The sequence below is a fragment of the Oryzias latipes genome, chromosome 4 (assembly GCF_053564925.1).
Source record: "Oryzias latipes strain Hd-rR chromosome 4, Olatipes_Hd-rR_3.1".
In the NCBI taxonomy this organism is placed as follows: domain Eukaryota; kingdom Metazoa; phylum Chordata; class Actinopteri; order Beloniformes; family Adrianichthyidae; genus Oryzias; species Oryzias latipes.
Window position 1 is genome coordinate 12881850 of NC_136240.1, and position 18511 is coordinate 12900360.

The window sequence follows — 18511 nt, forward strand, 5'->3', positions numbered from 1 at the left end:
GGGTGTACCTGTCTGGGGTCAATACCAAAGGGGGGTATGCGTTTTTAAAATGACCCCCCCTCCTTACTTTTTTTTTAATCCATGCTTTTCTTTCCCCCTAAGACAGCACAAGGGTTATAGACAAGATCTCTACGTTTCTGTGACGCTTCCGTCTATGGAGGAGCACTTTTGGCATTTTCCACGTTGTAATGCTAACATAACAGACTATTTTCATTCCTCTTTATTGTTTTATGTTGGATCGGGACGTTTCATCTGGAGGAGAGGTGTATGTAACACTGTTTACTTCTGCATTGGTGTTCGGATGACAGGTTCATGACATAAGGTGACAGATGAACTTCAGGATATGTGAATGAAAAGGAGAATAAAGGCTGCAGCGGTTCTCTGCACCCACACGTGTCTCTGAGCTCCTTATTAAACACATAAAACTCCGCTTTACCGACACCGAACCCCGGAAAGCCGGCTCCACTAATAATCTGATTTTGAGTCGCCAAAAGGTTCAGAATCACTTCGGTTAAAGCTATCCGGAAATAAAGCTAGGCTCCGATAAACAGAAGACTTGGTGTTTTTCTCTTTTCTTTTCTCTCTTTCCGACCGCTGTCAGAAGCGCAGGGGAGATTTCCTCCGCCGAAGGCGATTCTTCCTCGGGGTTCACTTTCCTGATCGGAACCCTAAACCTCCAGTGCGGATTAAGAACGACTCCAAAACAGTTATTCTGGGGGGGGGGGGGGGGAGACACACCTTCTCTTTATTACGGTGCTCCGTCCTCCGAACACACAGTATCAACGCACACACCTCCGCTCCGTACTCACCCCCATCTCAGCACACACACACGCACGCATGCGCGCGCGCACACACACACACACACACACACACTCCACAACACTTTTATCTCCTAAATTTACGAGATAAAAGTTGTAATTAAAGAAAACAAAACGTTTTTTGTAAACTAGTCCTAAAACCCCGTCGTACTGCTGCAACATGGTGCTAATCAGTGCTAATTACAAGTTAGCAGGTGCAATTTAAATGATTACAACACGCTCTGCTCCTCCCCTAAAGTGCGATGCGGACCTAATTTGCATACAGATATCTGTGACGTAATTTCGCCTAGTCGAAACTCTAATTCAAGATATCTGTAATTACATTTTGACTATCCTGAATGAACATTACAGATATCTCAAGTTTCAGATATCTCTATTCAAATTTCATTTCAAGATATCTGTAACTTGATTATAGATATCTACAATTAAATTATGACTATCCCTAACTCCAGTTTGAGATATCTACAACGTCATTTTGACTAGTCACAATTCCAGTTACAGATATCTACAACGTCATTTCGCCTAGTCAAAACTTAATTTAAGATATCTGAAAAGGAACATGTAGATATCTTAAATTGACTTGAATTAAAGATATCTTTAACTTGAGTTTTGACTAGTAAGAATGAAATTGTAGATATCTGAAACTTGAATTACAGATATCTACAATTCAGTTACAGATATCCGTAATTCATGAAGTGGATATCTGCAACTGAATTGTAGATATCTGTAATTGTAAACCCCATACAAATGAATGGCGAAAGTGATGTCATTTGTCCTAGGAATAATATCTTTGAGGATATCTAAAATTACGATTACGGATAGGAAGAATGTAGTTGCGGATATCTGAAATGTTCTTTTTGACTAGGCAAAACTCAAATAAAGATATCTGCAACACACATCCAGTCTAGCCTTTTAATGTTAAAATGGCCTGCCATACGCAGATGCGGGGACGGGATGTGTGAGGGAGAAAGCAGAGGGTGGGGGTGAGGTGTTGTGGGGACAGGCAGCAGGTGAATCGCGCAGGGATTGTAAAAACGTAAAACCCGCTGCCTGTCACTCACTGCAGCGTGTGAGTGTATGTTTGGCTCCCCGTCTGCATGTGAGCAGTCTTTGTCACATCTACAGAACATTCAGGCCTACGATGACGTTTAAAGTCTCAACGCCTGCACGAAGCAGAAACTCACCACGTATCAACCAGACTAGACCATCAGCAAAACTACCACGAGAAATACTCATCATTTATTAGCAACAGCATAACTATGTTATTAAAAAGAATCCACAGACTTATTGTACTTTAAAAATGTTGAAATTAAATCAAATGCACACATTCATTTGTATATTTAGTTTTAAACAAATTGTCGCGGACTGAGTTGGATGGCTGTTGGGCCGCGTTAAAAGTTCTGGAGTTCAATGAACGCGTCAAGCAGAGATCTGATTGGCTCTCAGTTCTGTCGCTCAGCCTGTTGTTAGGTAGTTTGGACCAATGGGGTTCAGCTATGGGCCGAATAAGGGAAATGGGAGGGCTGCAGCGGGAGCAGGGGAATATAAAGTTGGGAGAAGCGCTCTCGTGTCGGCGGGAGAGATTCAGGAGTTGCTGAATTAATTGAACGGCGTTTGTTGCGGTCTGCAGTAATCGGAATAAAGAACTTTAAAAGAGGTTAAGTCTCCGTGCCTCAGTGTGGGGAAGGGACACTACATTATTGTATGGCTCTTTCGAAATTACATTTCAAAATATGTGGCATTTATGGCTCTCTTGGCCAAAAAGGTTCCCGACCCCTGGTCTAGTGGGAAAAAAAAAAAAAAAAAAAAAAAACCCTGGTCTAGTGGGTCTAGATGACCCAACTCCCAATGTTAAAGTGCCTAGGATAGCACAAGGGTTAAGCGTCAGGCTGATGATCTGGAAACCACATCTGTGAGGAATCGCATCAAACACTTGAACAACTCCAATCAACTTATTGTTCATTTAATCAAAACTGCAGTTTAAAACGTTCATATTAGAATTGCTTCATTTACGAGTTGTTCCATGTTTACCATTGTAGGTTTTAAAGGTTTAATAACAAAGTTGATGTTTGATTTTCAAAGCTGTTGTTTAGAAATGTTTCTTTGGCGGTGAAAAACACAATTCTGACATGAGCATTATAATAATAGATGTGAAAATAAACAAAATTGATACATTGCAATGCAGTGTATTTATTACAAACCTAACATGAACATGTTTTTCAATGACAAACAGTTGTGGATTTTACTCTTTGGGCTTCTTCATACATTCAATCAAATGTTACATTTAGAATTAGCATTTACTCAGCATATCTGTCAGTCGCAATTACTCGATGAGCAATGCCTCTGGGAAAAGTCTGTTTGTGGTTAAAAACTTTTTCAAAAAGAGTCACGTCAGGGAAGTTCTGTCTACATCGCTGCTCAGCATCCCATCTGTTGAGTTTGTTGGGACAGATCCCCTCCAGAGGAAGATACCCGGGTAAGGGACCCCAGTTTCTGCTCATACATACTTGCAGCTTCAGCACTGGACTCCAGCTCCACTGAAACCCCTGACAGAAAAATTAAATAAAAATCCCTGACAGAAAACCATCAGCTGCTGTACATCTTTCATTCAGGAAAAAGTCGAGTTCATCAAAATGGGGAGAAAAAAAGGTTATACCAGAAAATCATTTGGGAGGAGTCAAAACACATAACTCAGATTAGAATAAATTCTTTCAATCTTATAAAAATACATTCTATTACACTTTCCTCTGCCTGAAAATCCAAAATGTTTTTTTGTACTTTGTGACTCTTTGACATGCTGCAGACACAACAGACTTTCCTACCATTAGTGACACATCTAGACACGTCTGCTGATGTGCACATCCAGTCATTTACAGTCATGTATCTGTGCACTGACACACTCTAAAGTCACAGATCTTAATAAGTGCTAAACTGCTGCAGTTTACCTGACAGCATAGCTGGTTATGCTGCTGGTACACCTGTCTGAGTACCCCCCCCCCCAAACTCCAACTGATGACAGGTAACCTGTCATTAACTCATGACTAAAGGATCTTGGATTTGTCTGTAAACACCCAACAAGAAATCATGTTTAACACTGCATAACTGCTTTATTAGATCAAACAAATGTGCCTCTATACCTTATGTGTGGACGACAGGACTGCATTTCCTGATGTGCGTGTTTAACTTAACACACGTTTCTTAACAGCTGCTGCTTCAGAGTCAGACAGAATCTTCTCACAGACACAGTTGGTGTTGATATTTCTGTGTGCGCTCTGTCACTACATCTGCTAAATATTCTGAGATGAAAATTTTAAGTTAACATTTATCCTTTTGTTATTTGCTTTCATTGTTTATATGCAGAACGGACATCAACCACACAAACTACTTCCTGGTCGCCCTTCTGCTTCAGACGAAGTCTTAAAAAAAAGAACTTAAACGTTCATTAACACTTTGCTCCATTTTTGATTTAATATGTAAATGGGAAATACGTGGATTATTATGGGACATTGTTGTTTGGACGATGAAATCCAGCATCGCTTCATTTAAAATAACTTTCAGTTCAAATGTCCTCATCCAGTCAGCGTTGTCCCATAGAACCTACGTCTTCTAGTTTCAGAAATGTTTTTCATTTTTGAACATTTTATTTTGTTTTCTTAAATGTTTTCCTTTTGTAATTTTTCATTTTGTTTTCTAGAAATTCGTTTTCTTTTCTGTGATGTTTTCTGAAATTTTGTTTTCTAAAATGTAATACTGCTTACTTACATTTTTTTGTCGTTGTGATCTTAATAAGGGACTTATTTTTGTGTCTATGATTAATTTAAATAAAAATACATATAGGTTTGGTTGTTTTAAATAAAACTTGACTGATGATTCCTTACCTCATGTTAAATGCCTAATAAAGACAAACTCTTTTAAAGGTGTGTGTTTGTTTTGAACACAGTAAAAAAAACGGAGTGGTAAAAAAAACGGAGTGTAATTTTCCTTTGTATTAAGATCACTTGAAACAGCAATTGATTTCTTTTTAAACAACATAATCTCCTTGTTCCCTTCTTATTTTAATAATTATAGTTTTAATAATATTATGGCTTTAATATAAGCTCATTTGTTAAAGTAAATTGTACGAAAACCAACTAGTAAGGCAGAAACTTTCTCAGTCGTCCTGAATTGCTCCACCCATGAGGTTGTTTACCAAAGTCGCCATCTGTGTGTCTCTCCCTCGCTCGCTCGCTATTTCTTAAGAGCGCTCAATAATCTCGCGAGATCTTCAAGGACGCAACTTACACTTACGAGAATGTAGTTTCGCGCGCTGCTTCTAAGCTCCAGCCACTAACTTGATTGACAGCTCTATTACCCAATTAAACTAGAGCAGTAGGAGGAAACCAACCAATAGATACGACGATCTTTTTTTTAGCGGGCGGGATATCAAAGTCTTGAAGAATAAGTCATTGATCAGTTTCCAACAAGGCATAGAGTTGGTCGTACCAACCTGTCTTTGATTTGATTAAGGACAAACTTGCACGTTCGTCCTCAAGATTCAGTTTATTTTTTCTTTGAAGGTCAAAACAGGTAAACGATTTAAATATGCTATTTTAACTTCCAAGTGTTGGCAGTACCTGGCTGCTAGCTTACTACGACTGTGAGTTAGCTCACTTAAAAAGTCATTCCTCCTTGTTCTTTCTTTTAGGCTTTTCGAAAAACTTTATTTAGAATAAACTTTCAGCGTTTTGGTGGCTTTGCTATTTTCTGTACATTTACTTCGCTTTCTTTTCCGGAAATGTGATCGTTAAATAAGCTCTAACAATAAAATAACGTGGTTTGCTGTTGTGCCCTATGAGTTGACGTTGTACTTGAGTGCAAGCTGTTGTCTTGACTCTAACGGCACAACTGTCCAGTTCACAATACATTTTGAACTCCTGTGTCCCCTTTGTTTAAAACACAAGTATCTTCACTGAAGATAATTATTTTTCCGTTATCTTGCTTTGTGAACGGTTGAGAAAGGATAAAAGCAGAAAGAAATACGGTCTGGCTAAATGGTGCACCTTGAATAGTAAAGAATGCGTCGGTTTTAATGCATTAAAAATAGATTCTTGTTCTTTTCGAACCAGAACAGGAACGCCTACGCTGAAAATGGCAAAAGTGAAAGCCAATGAGCGGCGGAGCAGCTTTTCCGGTTAACTCTAGACGAGCCCAACACGAATGCTTCACAAAACTTTAGCGTTCAAGTATCTGATCTGGACGAACACACGGGATCTCAACGAGCTGTATTTTTCTTTAATTGTTGTGAAGCCACATTGTTTGCTAGCGCTCCCTCGCGTCCGGATGTGAGTTGAAAAGAACTGGGAGGGGCCTGGAGCTCATTTTCCCGCACTGTATTCAAATCAGTCTGTTCCCTCCCTTTCTCATACACTGAGGAAAGTACAGCGCACCGACATAAGAGGAGTCAGAACAACAGCACACACAAGGAGATCAGCTTTCCACCTTTTAGCAAAGCAGGATAGTGAAGTGTTGGAGTTAGATCATCATGCACTTTGTTGGTTATCATTTGTTTGAAAGAGAATTCACTGTTTCCAGGTTACACTGTTGTTGGATTATTTACTTTCATTCATTTTTTAGGAGTGATCGATTCATATAATAATTTGTGGTTGCTGATGTGATTCCTATTGGATATTGGAACGATCCGATTCACTCACCTATAACTGGACATCTTTAGCCAAAACTTCAACCATTGTGACTCACCTGGGTACTGTACAGTACAGGTGGAGCTTTTTAGATTCCTTGCAAGATAAGAAAGTATAACTGAAATATGCGTACAAACAAGAATTAATGTCGAATCCATTCACGTTTTAGTTTAATCAAGTGAAGCCCATTGCTGTTTGTCCTCATAAAAATAAAATTTCAAATTCCAAATTATTTTTAAATATCAATTACAAGTGGTGTATTTCATTTTGAAACAATTTTAAAACAGAATAGCTTGATTCAATTAGCATCTTGCCTCAGGCAGATCCATCTGGTTAGATCATATTAATAAAAATTGATTAATCAATTAAGTTGAATAATCGCTAAACCACTATTTATTTTAGTCATCAGCAACATTTTCTACAGTAAATCCCAACTTATAGAGTTAAAATGTTGACTTTACTTTTTGAATTGCGAAATTAATGCGCACAGAAATCATTGTGCTAGAACTGGAATACTAAAAAAAAGCCTTTTTTTGTTGTTAATTTCTCCAATGCACAGTTACTGCTGTAGCCCACAATTAGTGTCATAAAGAAATGATAAAAAGCCAAACTTTTAGTTTTAGTGTATATTAATTTTGACAATGTTGATTTTTCAGTCTGTTGTCGTGTTAATCAGAAAAATGACCAAAAAAATGTATTGACCATTGAACGACTACTCTAAAAAGATCCGGAACGAAGAAAATAAGCGCAATAAAAAGCAAAAACAGGATATATTATTTTATATATTGCCCTATACTAGAGCTGCACCATGTGAGGAAAAGTCGTGACATGCGATATTGGTAAGCAATATTGTGATGTAACTTGCGGTACACGAACAAATAGCAAAGCAACCAAAAACATCTTTTCCATTTCCCAGTTTAAAAAAGTTTGAAAATTATTCTCCAAATGACCATCGTCTACACAGGAGCCGAACTAACATGAGAGAGCTCCATTCGATTGGTCAAATGCATAAATAGATGTTTTGATTTGTTGAATACTTCAAACTGCCTGCCATAAGATTGTTTTAGCGCATTTAAGGTCATCATTTATGGCAGTTTTCGCCGTCTTTGGCGACATGCGAATTGCACAGCGTGATAATGTGATAACGACGAATACGTGATTTATTGTGCAGGCTTACCCTATATTACTTTGCTGTTGCTCTTTCTGGCAATGTTTTGAATGCTTATAAAATAGGTGGGGTTTTTTTTAATAAAAATTTCAAATTGCACCTCTTTAAATATTTCCTTGGTGCAGAACCTGATGACATTCTTTACGGTTTGTCGTAAATGTAACACGCGTGTTATGTGGGTGTTAACAGAGGGCAGCTGCAATGTGGATTCAAGTGCGCACAATGGATGGGAAGGAAACCCACCGGGTGGACTCCTTGTCTAAACTCACCAAAGTGGATGAACTGCGTCTGAAGATCATGGAGCTCTTCAATGTGGAGCCAGAGAGACAGAGGCTTTTCTATCGTGGAAAGCAGGTGATGCAGTGATGTCGAGATTTTACAAACTTCCACGTTTAAGCGAGCTAAAAAACAAAAAAAAACAGAAGTATCGATTTGATCATTTTTTTTTTCTTTTGTGGTCATTTTTATGTTTTCAAAATCAGATGGAAGACGGTCACACCATATTTGACTACAACGTGGGCTTAAATGACATAGTGCAGCTGCTGGTTAGACAGAAGATGCCGTCTGCAGAGGGTGTAAAAACTAAGGACAAGGAAGCTGAGCTGTCAGACTCCGATTCTGGCTGTGGCTCAACCCAGAGCGAGTCTGACAAGAACTCCACCCATGGCGAAGTGGAAGCACAACCTGCTGGAACGTCGGCTCAGACCAGCAGCCCCGAGCTCATCGATCCAGGATTTGGCTTTTACAAAGTATGTTTTCAAGATTGGAAGTTGTTTTTCCATCTAATTGTCATGCATAGATATTGCTCACATCCTATCGGACATTTATTTTATCTTTTAGGAAAATTGTGGCTTTTGTTTTGGAATTTGGTCATTGGTTTAGTTACTAATGTGGTGCATTTTATTGCAAAAAAAACATGTATTAGATTTCGGTCCATGCTTTGAATTTTGTGCTCTAATTTTTCGGCTTCTATGAAAATATTGTGTAAAAAAAAAAAAGCTTAATTGTATCCTTTGTTTTATGGTAACATCTTTACTGAAGTTTTGGCTCAGTGAGAGTTTGTCTGGCTATCTATTACAATCTGGCACGTTGACTGTTATGGAATGTAACAAAAATTTAACGACTCTTTTTCTTTTTGCTTCTTCAGATTAACGAACTAGTGGATGCAAAAGACCTGAACATGGGCGCGTGGTTTGAGGCCCAGATCGTAAATGTCACAAAGACGGGGAAGACGTCTGAAGGCGCAGCTGCAGACCCAAAGCCAGCTGAGGAGGACATCCTTTACCATGTCAAATATGAAGAGTAGGAAGCTGTTTTCTCTCAAATTAAATGAAATCGAACCTTTTTTCACTGTTTGCTCACTGACTTTAATTAAAAGGTTTTTATGGAAAAAATACAGAATTATGTTAAGTGGGAGTCATTGAATCAAAATCCCATTTTGTAAAAAGAAAATGCTCAGAAAAATCTCTATGGAACTATGTCTGTACCAACATTTTCTGGGGGAAAATGAATCTTGTGTGCAGATTTGAAACTATTCAAAGGGGTGATTTCTGATTGGACAAAAAAGATGTACTCTATTTTTTCCAGTGTTTTTTCTCTTTTTGTCACCGTTGCGTTCTGTGAAAAGTGCTCCTGAGAAAACATTGATTGGAGTTGTTGGCCTGTCCAGACATTCCAACTTTATCAAGTAGATAAAATCTGTTTTTTGTAACAGTGCTCAGATTTGAAGTGGCTTTAGTCGTAATGCCACGTCTTTAAAATTACCGTCATTACTGTGAAAGTTTATTTTCAGAATTTGGAAAAAATGAAGACCTAAAATCCCCGTTCATTTAGCTTTCAATTTTGGATCAGCTTATATACTTTGTACTCTAACGTTGGGCTTCTTGTTTATTTCTTTACACCAACGACTATGATTGGATTTTCTATTGCACCCGTTTATATTTTTCATTCCATATATGACCATGTAATGTGAAAAGACAATACGTTGTCTCCTTTTACCATCTCAGCTATCCAGAGAACGGCGTGATTCAGCTGCTGGCCAAGGACGTCCGCCCACGTGCCCGAACGGTGTACCAGTGGCACCAGATAGAGCCGGGGATGGTCGTTATGGTCAATTACAACCCAGATGATCCCAAGGAACGTGGATACTGGTATGATGCGGAGATCCAGAGGAAGCGGGAGACTCGAACCATACGGGAAGTTTACGCCAAGATCATCCTTGGGTGAGGATGCTGATTTATTAATGAGACCGAAAAAATACGTTTTTATTTTCCTGAAGTTTCATGCTCTCCATCTGATGACGCTAACAAAAAGTCCCTGCTCCTTGATTTCTTGGTTTGCTGGGTTTGTAATGTTGTTAGTGGTTGGTTATCGGCGTATTTCTAGATGTGTTATCCGTCTGTATCAGAATTTCAGGTCTCGTTTCCTTGTTCCTTGCAGTGATGCTGGTGACTCTCTCAATGATTGCCAAATCAAGTTCCTGACGGAGATCTACAAAATTGAGGAACCTGGTTGTCTTAGCGACACCCCGGCTGGATCTGAGAGCCCATTAAAAAGTAGGTTGCAGAGAAAACTTTATATTTAAAACTGTGTGGGAGCTACTTTTGACTAGGAAGTTTTATCCCAGCGCTCTGTGAGAAAATACAGTACATATTGAAACGGTTGTATTTGTTAGGATCTAACGGACCCGAGTGCAAGCACTGCAAGGATGACCTCAGCAAAAACTGTCGCTGGTGTAACTGCCACATCTGCGGCATCAAGCAGGATCCTGACAAACAGTTGCTGTGTGACGAATGTGACATGGCTTATCACATCTACTGTCTGGATCCTCCACTGACTTCCATCCCTGAAGACGAGGACTGGTCAGTATATTCTCAATATGCAACGAGATCAGATTAGCCGTCATTTGAATGTTAGATGAGAACATCACATATCAATCAGTGGTAAAAATTTAAGACTTAATTCAAATGTGTCAAACAGGAAAACTTCCTTGACTGTCAACAGTGTTTGATAACAGGTTTTTCACACTGCATGTGTTATTTCAGGTATTGTCCAGGTTGTCGTAATGATGCCAGTGAAGTTGTTCTGGCCGGAGAGAAGCTGAAGGAGAGCAAGAAGAAAGCCAAGATGGCCTCAGCTAGTTCATCTAGCCAAAGAGACTGGGGAAAGGTGAAAGTTTTTCTTCTTTTTAGAAAAAACACAGTTTATCCATATAAGCAGACTTCATAAAGACCGACTCCGATAAAGATTGTGGTTTTAGTGTTTTGAACATATTCCAGATGCCAGATGACTCTAACCTTAATCCAACCCAAAGGTATTGAGAATTGTATAAAATAAATTCTAATAAATAATTAATAAATAAAACTGGAAGAACTGTGACTGTTGAGGTCGCCAGTTAAGACACAAACAAAGTTGCCCCCCGCCCCCCCAGAAATATGGTGGGACTGTTTTGGATGTTAAATCTGCAGTCAGTTCCTCTTGTTTCAGTTAGTTAAGATGTGTTCATTCTGTTTTAATTCTCATAGTTCCATTGCACGCTCAGATTTTTTTGTGTAAAGCGTACCTGTTGCTAACCTTCCTGGTATTTTTATAATTTTTTTTTTAGGGAATGGCATGTGTGGGTCGGACAAAGCAGTGCACCATTGTACCATCCAATCACTACGGTCCGATCCCAGGAGTTCCTGTTGGCTCCCTCTGGAAATTCAGAGTGCAGGTCGGACTCATTCTGTTGCATAAAACAAATATTTTGAATTAACCTCAAAATGACTTTTTGTTGAGTTAAAAAGAATTCATGCACAAAAGTAATAATCATTAAACCTGCGGTCCCACAGGTCAGTGAGGCGGGTGTTCACAGGCCTCATGTGGCTGGAATTCATGGAAGGAGCAATGATGGCGCCTATTCTTTGGTTCTGGCAGGAGGCTATGAAGATGATGTGGTATGCAGCTTTCTGTGGTTGACCTGTTACAATAACATCACACACTGGTGTTGTGAATCGACATTTTGTACTGTAATGCATGCATGTAAAAAATGTTTTTCACTGTAGGACGATGGAAATGAATTCACTTACACTGGCTCTGGAGGGCGCGACCTTTCTGGAAACAAGAGAACAGCTGAACAGTCGTGTGATCAAACACTCACCCACATGAACCGGTAAGGAGGAAAATACCATTAGTTTGTGAAATTACAAATTATTTTGATGAATAAATTAAAATGTGTTTGTTTGCTTTGGGCTGTATCAGAGCTCTGGCCCTGAACTGTAACGTCCCCGTTAATGACAAACGGGGGGCCGAGTCCAAGAACTGGAAAGAAGGCAAGCCGGTCCGAGTTGTACGGAGCTGCAAAGGACGCAAGCACAGCAAATACTGCCCTGAGGAGGGAAACCGTTATGATGGCATCTACAAGGTATGGCAGGCAGATGAAGCGGCTGCATGCGTTGCTTTTCTGTGCTTCTATTGAAAAAGAGGGAGATTTGAAAGTCGGTTTCTCAGTAGTTTTGTCACTTCTGCTTAGGTGGTCAAGTACTGGCCAGACAAGGGCAAGTCTGGCTTTTTGGTGTGGCGGTACCTGCTGAAGCGCGATGATGATGAGCCCGCCCCTTGGACCAGAGACGGCAAGGAGCGCATCAAGAAGCTTGGTCTGGTCATGCAGGTCAGACCATTCAAATGCCTTTAGCATTTTTAGTGTGCAGAGTTTTGCTTTTATGGTTAAACTGTGAACTTTTAAATTGGTTGGCTCACATTTTAAAGGGTTTGTGGATTTTTGTGTTACAGTATCCTGCTGGTTATCAGAAGGAAAAGGAGAACAAGAACGAAGTAGAGGAGGAACCAACCCCCACCAAGACGAAGAGAAAGAGAAAATCTCAGGGCAGCGGTATGTCCATGTAGAAAATGTTTTCCTCTGTATTCAACCTGCATGCATGCATCCATGCAGGTTGTGCTTTCAAAAACATGTTCTGTCAGAGAACGGATCCCATTTAGGAAGTGATTATAATCTCCAGGTGCAGGCGGCAGATAACAGTTTGTGGTCTGACTATGTTCCCCACGACAAAAAATATACATTTGCTTTGTTTGCTTCAGAATCTGCAAAATCCTCACCAGCAAAGTCACCTAAAAAGATCAAGGTGGAAGTCTACAAGCTTTCCCAAGAGCAAAAAAGTCTCATCAAGAACGACAAGCAAAACAAGAAGTTGTGGGACGAAGCCATGGAGTCACTTTCCCTTGGACCGGTGAGGACGTCTGTTTATTTGGAGCTGAAAGCAGAAAGGCTTTAAAAACGACTTCAACTCAACAATAAATGAAAATCACTAATCCATTTGACTAAACATTTCCGAAAGTTTCATCCCAGTCCAACCTTGCATTAACCCATAAGAACCCATTTTTTCCCTACAAACCAAGGGACCACAGAAGCTATTTTTGGTATTTTTCTGTTACGCTGATGTTTCCATGGGTTCTTATGGGTTAAGCCAATTTTAGACAAAAACTGTTTATATTTCTCAATTTTTTCCATTAATTAACAAAGAGGCAGACCACCATTGAATTTATTTTTAGATTTATTTGAAGATCTAAGTTTCTAGTCAGACATGCCAGCTGCATGAAACGGTTATTTTGGTGATAAAAATCTTGTTCCCTCAACTTCCCTTTTTAAGGCTACAGGAGTTGCAACATTTCTTAGTGGTCCATTTATAATAAATTTAGTTTAAAAAATATGTCACTTAAAAGAATCCCCTGCTTTTATGGTCTTTTTAACTGAATGGAATGGGTAGATTTTAAAAAAAATATCTAAAGATGTAAACTATGCATGTGTCTATGTTCACCTCCTGACTACCAGCAATACACATTTATCTTCTGTAGAGATCATTTCTAAACCTGAATATCTTCCAACCACTGCATATTACCTCCTTACCTCCTTTTGGTGTCCCTTTTTTCAGTCTTGTATCTTAATTTTTTTTCAGTTTTGTTTTTATGAAAAACATAAAGACTTGTTAATATTGGCGAGATTTTAATGTCTTCACTTGTTTTCTCTCTGCCAGAAATTCTTGAGCAAAGTTGAAGAAGTTTTTCTCTGCATTTGCTGCCAGGAAGTGGTTTTCCAGCCAATCACCACAGAGTGCCAACACAATGTTTGTAAGGTAAGGAACTTAGTTTTCTAATTTGTTGATGAAGTTTTTTTATTTTTTTAGCCTATTAGTCACAACTGTGTGTTAGTAAGACTTGCTTTCTCATAAATGCATTGCAGTAAACTCACATAAAACAAACAAACATGTTATCACCGTGTTCTGTTTTGCTAGGAGACATTTGTATTTTCACAGTAGTCCAAAATACATTATCAGATTCAATCAACAAGTTTGAAGATTATTTCAGTTTTGTAGATTATGACTAATTGTGTTAAAGTGCTGCAATTACAAAAGTACAAAGTATTTCTGTTAGTATCATTTATTATTTGATTTTATAAATGCTTGTAGGACAAAATACTGCCTTGCAGACAAAAAAAATGGTCTAATTGTAAATAGAACGAAGCCTGTGGATGTGAGCTAAAACCTTTCTGAACCATCCCAACTCTAAACTGAACATAAAATAAATTCAGCCATAATGTTCTAAAAAACCATCTGATGTCTCTTTCAGACAACATCCTGTAGGCTGGATTTTACTTCAAAGATGCAAAATTGATCCAAAAAATGTATACAGTGATCCCTCCCTACAACGCGGTTTACTTTTCACGGTTTCGCTACTTCACGGATTTGCATCGTGTATTGTGTTCTGCATTCTGATTGGCTAAAAAGTCACTCTGCTTCTTCTCCACCTGTGCGTCAATAATGTTGCAGTTTAATAAGTACACGTACGTAAAACAGCTTGCCAAATTAACAGCACGTACGTGCACATAGAAAAAAGAGCGACAACAACTGTCTATCACTATGCTCTTCTCCCGAACAAATACAGCTGCACCGCGGGCTTCAGAAGAAGAAAACACTGCAGAGTGGAGTCAGGATGCAGCGGCTCAGTCTGAAGAGCAGTGAAATACACCTGAGTCACTATTTGTCCGACTGTACTTTGTATTTTTTTCATAATTGTTTTTTAAATTTTCTCCAGTTTAATCGAATTACTCTGGTCGCGGTGGGCGGGGCTAATCTCCGCGATTTGAAGCCTTCTGACTGTTCACATTGATGATTAAAATTATTATTTGACAGTACAGTACAGAAGTTATTTGTTGAAAAAAAAAACGTTTTTAAAGTACTTTGATTTGTGAAACAAATGCTTGAGCCTGTAAAATGGTTTGTTCTTTCTTTTCAATGTATAATAGAGTATTTAATTGTATAATAATTGAAAAAAAAAATACAGGTTTCTACTTCACGGATTTTGCCTATCACGGGGTCTTTTTGGAACGTAACCCCCGCGAAAAACAAGGGATTACTGTACTTCTTTATTTTTTTTTACAAGAACAATATTCCTATTGGTTTTTTAATGAAAAATAATGTTTAGTGCTTAATATGGGGATTTTGTTTATCAGTTTAGGGAGAGTGCTGCACCACGTAACAAATAGTCCACTTTTTGTGAAAAAGCGATCCAAACCGAAAAAATAACAAGAATAAAGTACTAAAAACTGATTGAATATTTATTTCTTTTGTAAACGACCATTGTATAAGCAGGTAGATGGCCAAAGAAGGGTGCATTATCAGACATTAATGTTTGTTAGCGGAGGATGGTTCCTTACACGAACAAAGTTTTGACAAGAAACCTAATTGACCAATAATTGACTCAATAGTCCTTGAAGAATTTGTCAAACTACAGGAATTATTACATCACATTGTTTAAGCTTTTGTGTCGTTTTTTTGCCACTTTAGGAATGTCTTCAAAGATCCTTCAAGGCAGAGGTTTATACCTGCCCGGCCTGCAGACATGATCTGGGCAAAAACTACTCCATGACTGTCAACAAATGTCTGCAAGACGTTCTAAGTCAGTTTTTCCCAGGATACAACAACGGGCGATGATTGTTGATTCTTCATTCTCGGCCCTTAAAGAAACGTGATGACAAGCGCATGGACCATCTTCAATAGAAGCAATAAAGAATCACTTTTTCTTAATATATTTTCTATGATTATAAAACTACAATGTTTGTGAACGTAAATGATGCCAGTTTTGCCATGTCTTACTTTCACTGATAAATTAAAATTCCAGTTGGGTCTGTGCCATAGTCTCTTTAGGCCATTTTTGTTTTGTCCTATTTACTAAAATTCTCTCCTTTTTAGCACATTTATTTGAACTATAACCCCCTCCCCCCACTGCGCTTTATAAAGATGCAGTTTTGTATCAAGTTCTGGTTTCAAGTTCTGTCCATTTTCCGTTTGACCAAAATGCATTTTATAAGCGTCATGGGTCTAGACAGGATTCCCGGTCCAAAGTTGCACTATTGTAAGTTTTCCATTAAATCAGAGTTGCACCAAACCTGCGATTGCAGACGAAACGGACCAGCTCTCGCTTTTGCTGGATTGACAGATCTGAGAGGCAGTGTCTTATTTGGTAGCAGTGTCATCAGTTTTTGTGTCATTTGACTTTTCCATTCTTGCATTTGGGGGTTCTAAATGATCCATTAATTTTGAATTCTTGATGAATTTCAAACAAAACCAACTAAATGGTATTGGAAAAAGTTAGCTTTGTGGTCCAAAGAAAATGCTTTACAATGTAAACAGACCTCACCTAATTGTAATTTTTCTGTCTTTTAACAAAAGATTTGATCTACTTTGAAAGAAATTGTTTTGTTTTTGCATTTTTTTCCTTAAAATTTCATTTTCCTGTGCATTTCTAAATACTTTAGCTTCTAACTGCATTTGTCCTTGAAACATTTGTCTTGGTTTGCTTGATTATGACATAAAAAAACAAGACGTTTCACCACAATGTTCCTAAAATGTTGTTTCTGCTGAGTTTATATATTGCCTATTGCCAGTACATTTGCTTTTTGTTGAACTTCACCAGCAGTGTTTGTCCCTGTGTAAGCAATTTTTGTATAGTGATGCCAACAACTGTTAGCATAGACTGGAAAATTTATATTTACTAAACATTTTCTTTTTTTAAAATTTTTAGGCTTTTTAGATTCATAGGTGGAGAACTCCTTGCTTGTTTGGTGAAGCTTTTTATCAATTTTTCAGTGTTATTCAATAAAAAATAAAAAGTTGACTAAATATCTGCTCATCTTGTGGTGTTAGCTGTTTTCTGCCGTTTTGACCTACATTTTTCCTCAGCTCGGTGCAGAACAAAACTATGGACCTAATTTAGACTTTAAAAAAAAAACCTTTCAGTTTGTTAAATAAAACTTGCAAAATGATTGTGCGTAACGAGGGATACTAATTTTATCTTTACAAAGTAATAAAATTCCCAAACCCCACACTTGTGTACATGCGTGACGTGCTGTTTTAGAGCCCGGCCAGTCATTGGTTGATAAGCATCCTTAAATATTTTCCCTTGGTTTCTAGGATTTTCATTGGAGGATTTTCATGTCTATAACCCAGAGCCAATCAGATTGCTGGATTTCCTTCTTGGGGAAACCTGCAAGTCAACCAATTGCAAGGCCCCATTTTCAAGTGGGCGTAAAACCTCGTAGCAGAAGGAAGCTAACGCAAGAAGAAAATCGTTTAGAAGCTAAACAGAACGAAACCAACCTGAAAAGTAAACAAGGACACCATAAATCTGCAGGAGGTAATAGTTTTGTAGATTATAATTTTGTGTCAGCGCAATAGTGACCGAACGTTTTTGTATAGTCTTTGGTTTTTTAACCACCGCTGCGGTGTTGTGTTATTTAAATGCAAATAAAGTAGCAGTTAGCACAATGCTAGCAAATAAAATACGGTGAACATATTTTATTGTTTTGTGCCAGAAATGGAATGGATCGATTTTCATAGGTTTATAAAATACATGTCGTATTGGTTATGGAAGTCATTTGAGCATTTTTAGGCTGTGATACTACAGGCGTTTTGCTACATTTAATCATGAGTAAAATGGTAGCAGCTAGCTACTGTCTATGTCAGCTGTGCAAAGCTAACGTCCCCTTCTAGGGTAGTAATTCACACCGACTGTCGTTGGGGTGTTCCAAGTACACGAAGGCAAACGTACCAGACGAAGTCCTTAAAGTGTAGTTGTTTACCATCTTTATATCGAGTTCTTTTGTACACGTTTCTTGTAACACTGAAATGAGTAAAGGCCCAGAGTTAAAGGGTGCACGCGCAGGCTCCCTTTTTTTGTAATGTTTTTATAGACAGCTGGAGGGTCATGTGGCCCTCCCTTTCGATGATAAAGCCTAAAGAGCTAAAAACGTGAGACTCGGAGTAACTCGTCTCAAAATGGCTGTAATGTGTGTTTTAGCAGCTAGTTATTATCATTAAAGCCTTTCATTTGAATACTTTGCAACCTGGCTGTCCATTGAAGCCAAATGGTGATACCTGCTCTGAAGGTGTATTAATTCAACCACATTCTTCACTCGAGTTTTGACGTTGTCATTTTAGATTTCCTCACTTAGCTGTAATCTTTGGCTTTTTAGTCATGCATAGAACACATTTACAATGCTTCATAACGCTTTCAAGGTTTGTATTATAGGGTTTTTAGTTCTCTGTTCAAGAAAATAAGATTTTTCAGCAAATTGTGAGCATTTGTTCTTGTTGAAAGTGTAGAACATATGAATAATCCTTCTGTGGGATAAGGAAGCTGTCAATAAGAAACGTCTTTATAAAAACAAAGTGGTACACAAATGAATAAATTGTGCACAACTTTGCAAAAATATGAACACAACATTTAGTTTTACTTTTGAAATTGTCTGTTTTGAATACGACTCTTGCAAGGCTTGAATACAAAATTTCTTCTAC

General features: G+C 38.3%; 2 protein-coding genes across 2 annotated transcripts in view; both read left to right on the forward strand.

Annotated features, from left to right (window-relative positions):
* The first annotated feature begins 5097 nt into the window (after window positions 1-5097).
* Window positions 5098-16837, forward strand: uhrf1 (ubiquitin-like with PHD and ring finger domains 1). The gene is made up of 17 exons (XM_011473953.4): window positions 5098-5384; window positions 7854-8018; window positions 8147-8413; window positions 8812-8966; window positions 9671-9886; window positions 10104-10219; window positions 10339-10525; window positions 10709-10832; window positions 11269-11376; window positions 11495-11599; window positions 11708-11814; window positions 11904-12066; window positions 12175-12312; window positions 12435-12534; window positions 12741-12889; window positions 13694-13792; window positions 15503-16837. Exons 2-17 carry the CDS (start codon window positions 7866-7868, stop codon window positions 15647-15649), a joined length of 2334 nt encoding a protein of 777 aa, XP_011472255.2. The 5' UTR covers window positions 5098-5384; window positions 7854-7865; the 3' UTR covers window positions 15650-16837.
* Window positions 16838-17213: 376 nt separating this feature from the next.
* The window catches only part of kdm4b (lysine (K)-specific demethylase 4B), a 38865-nt gene continuing 37567 nt past the window's right edge, over window positions 17214-18511 (forward strand). Inside the window, exon 1 of the mRNA XM_011473954.4 lies at window positions 17214-17351. The gene's annotated coding sequence lies outside the window, so the exon portion shown is untranslated. The remainder of the gene's footprint in view (window positions 17352-18511) is intronic.

Coding starts and splice junctions, on each gene's coding strand:
- uhrf1 (XM_011473953.4), top strand. CDS start 7,866: ATGTGGATTCAAGTGCGCACAATGGATGGGAAGGAAACCCACCGGGTG. Junction 8,019..8,146: donor TTTTCTATCGTGGAAAGCAG/GTGATGCAGTGA, acceptor TTTCAAAATCAG/ATGGAAGACGGTCACACCAT. Junction 11,377..11,494: donor TCTGGAAATTCAGAGTGCAG/GTCGGACTCATT, acceptor GCGGTCCCACAG/GTCAGTGAGGCGGGTGTTCA.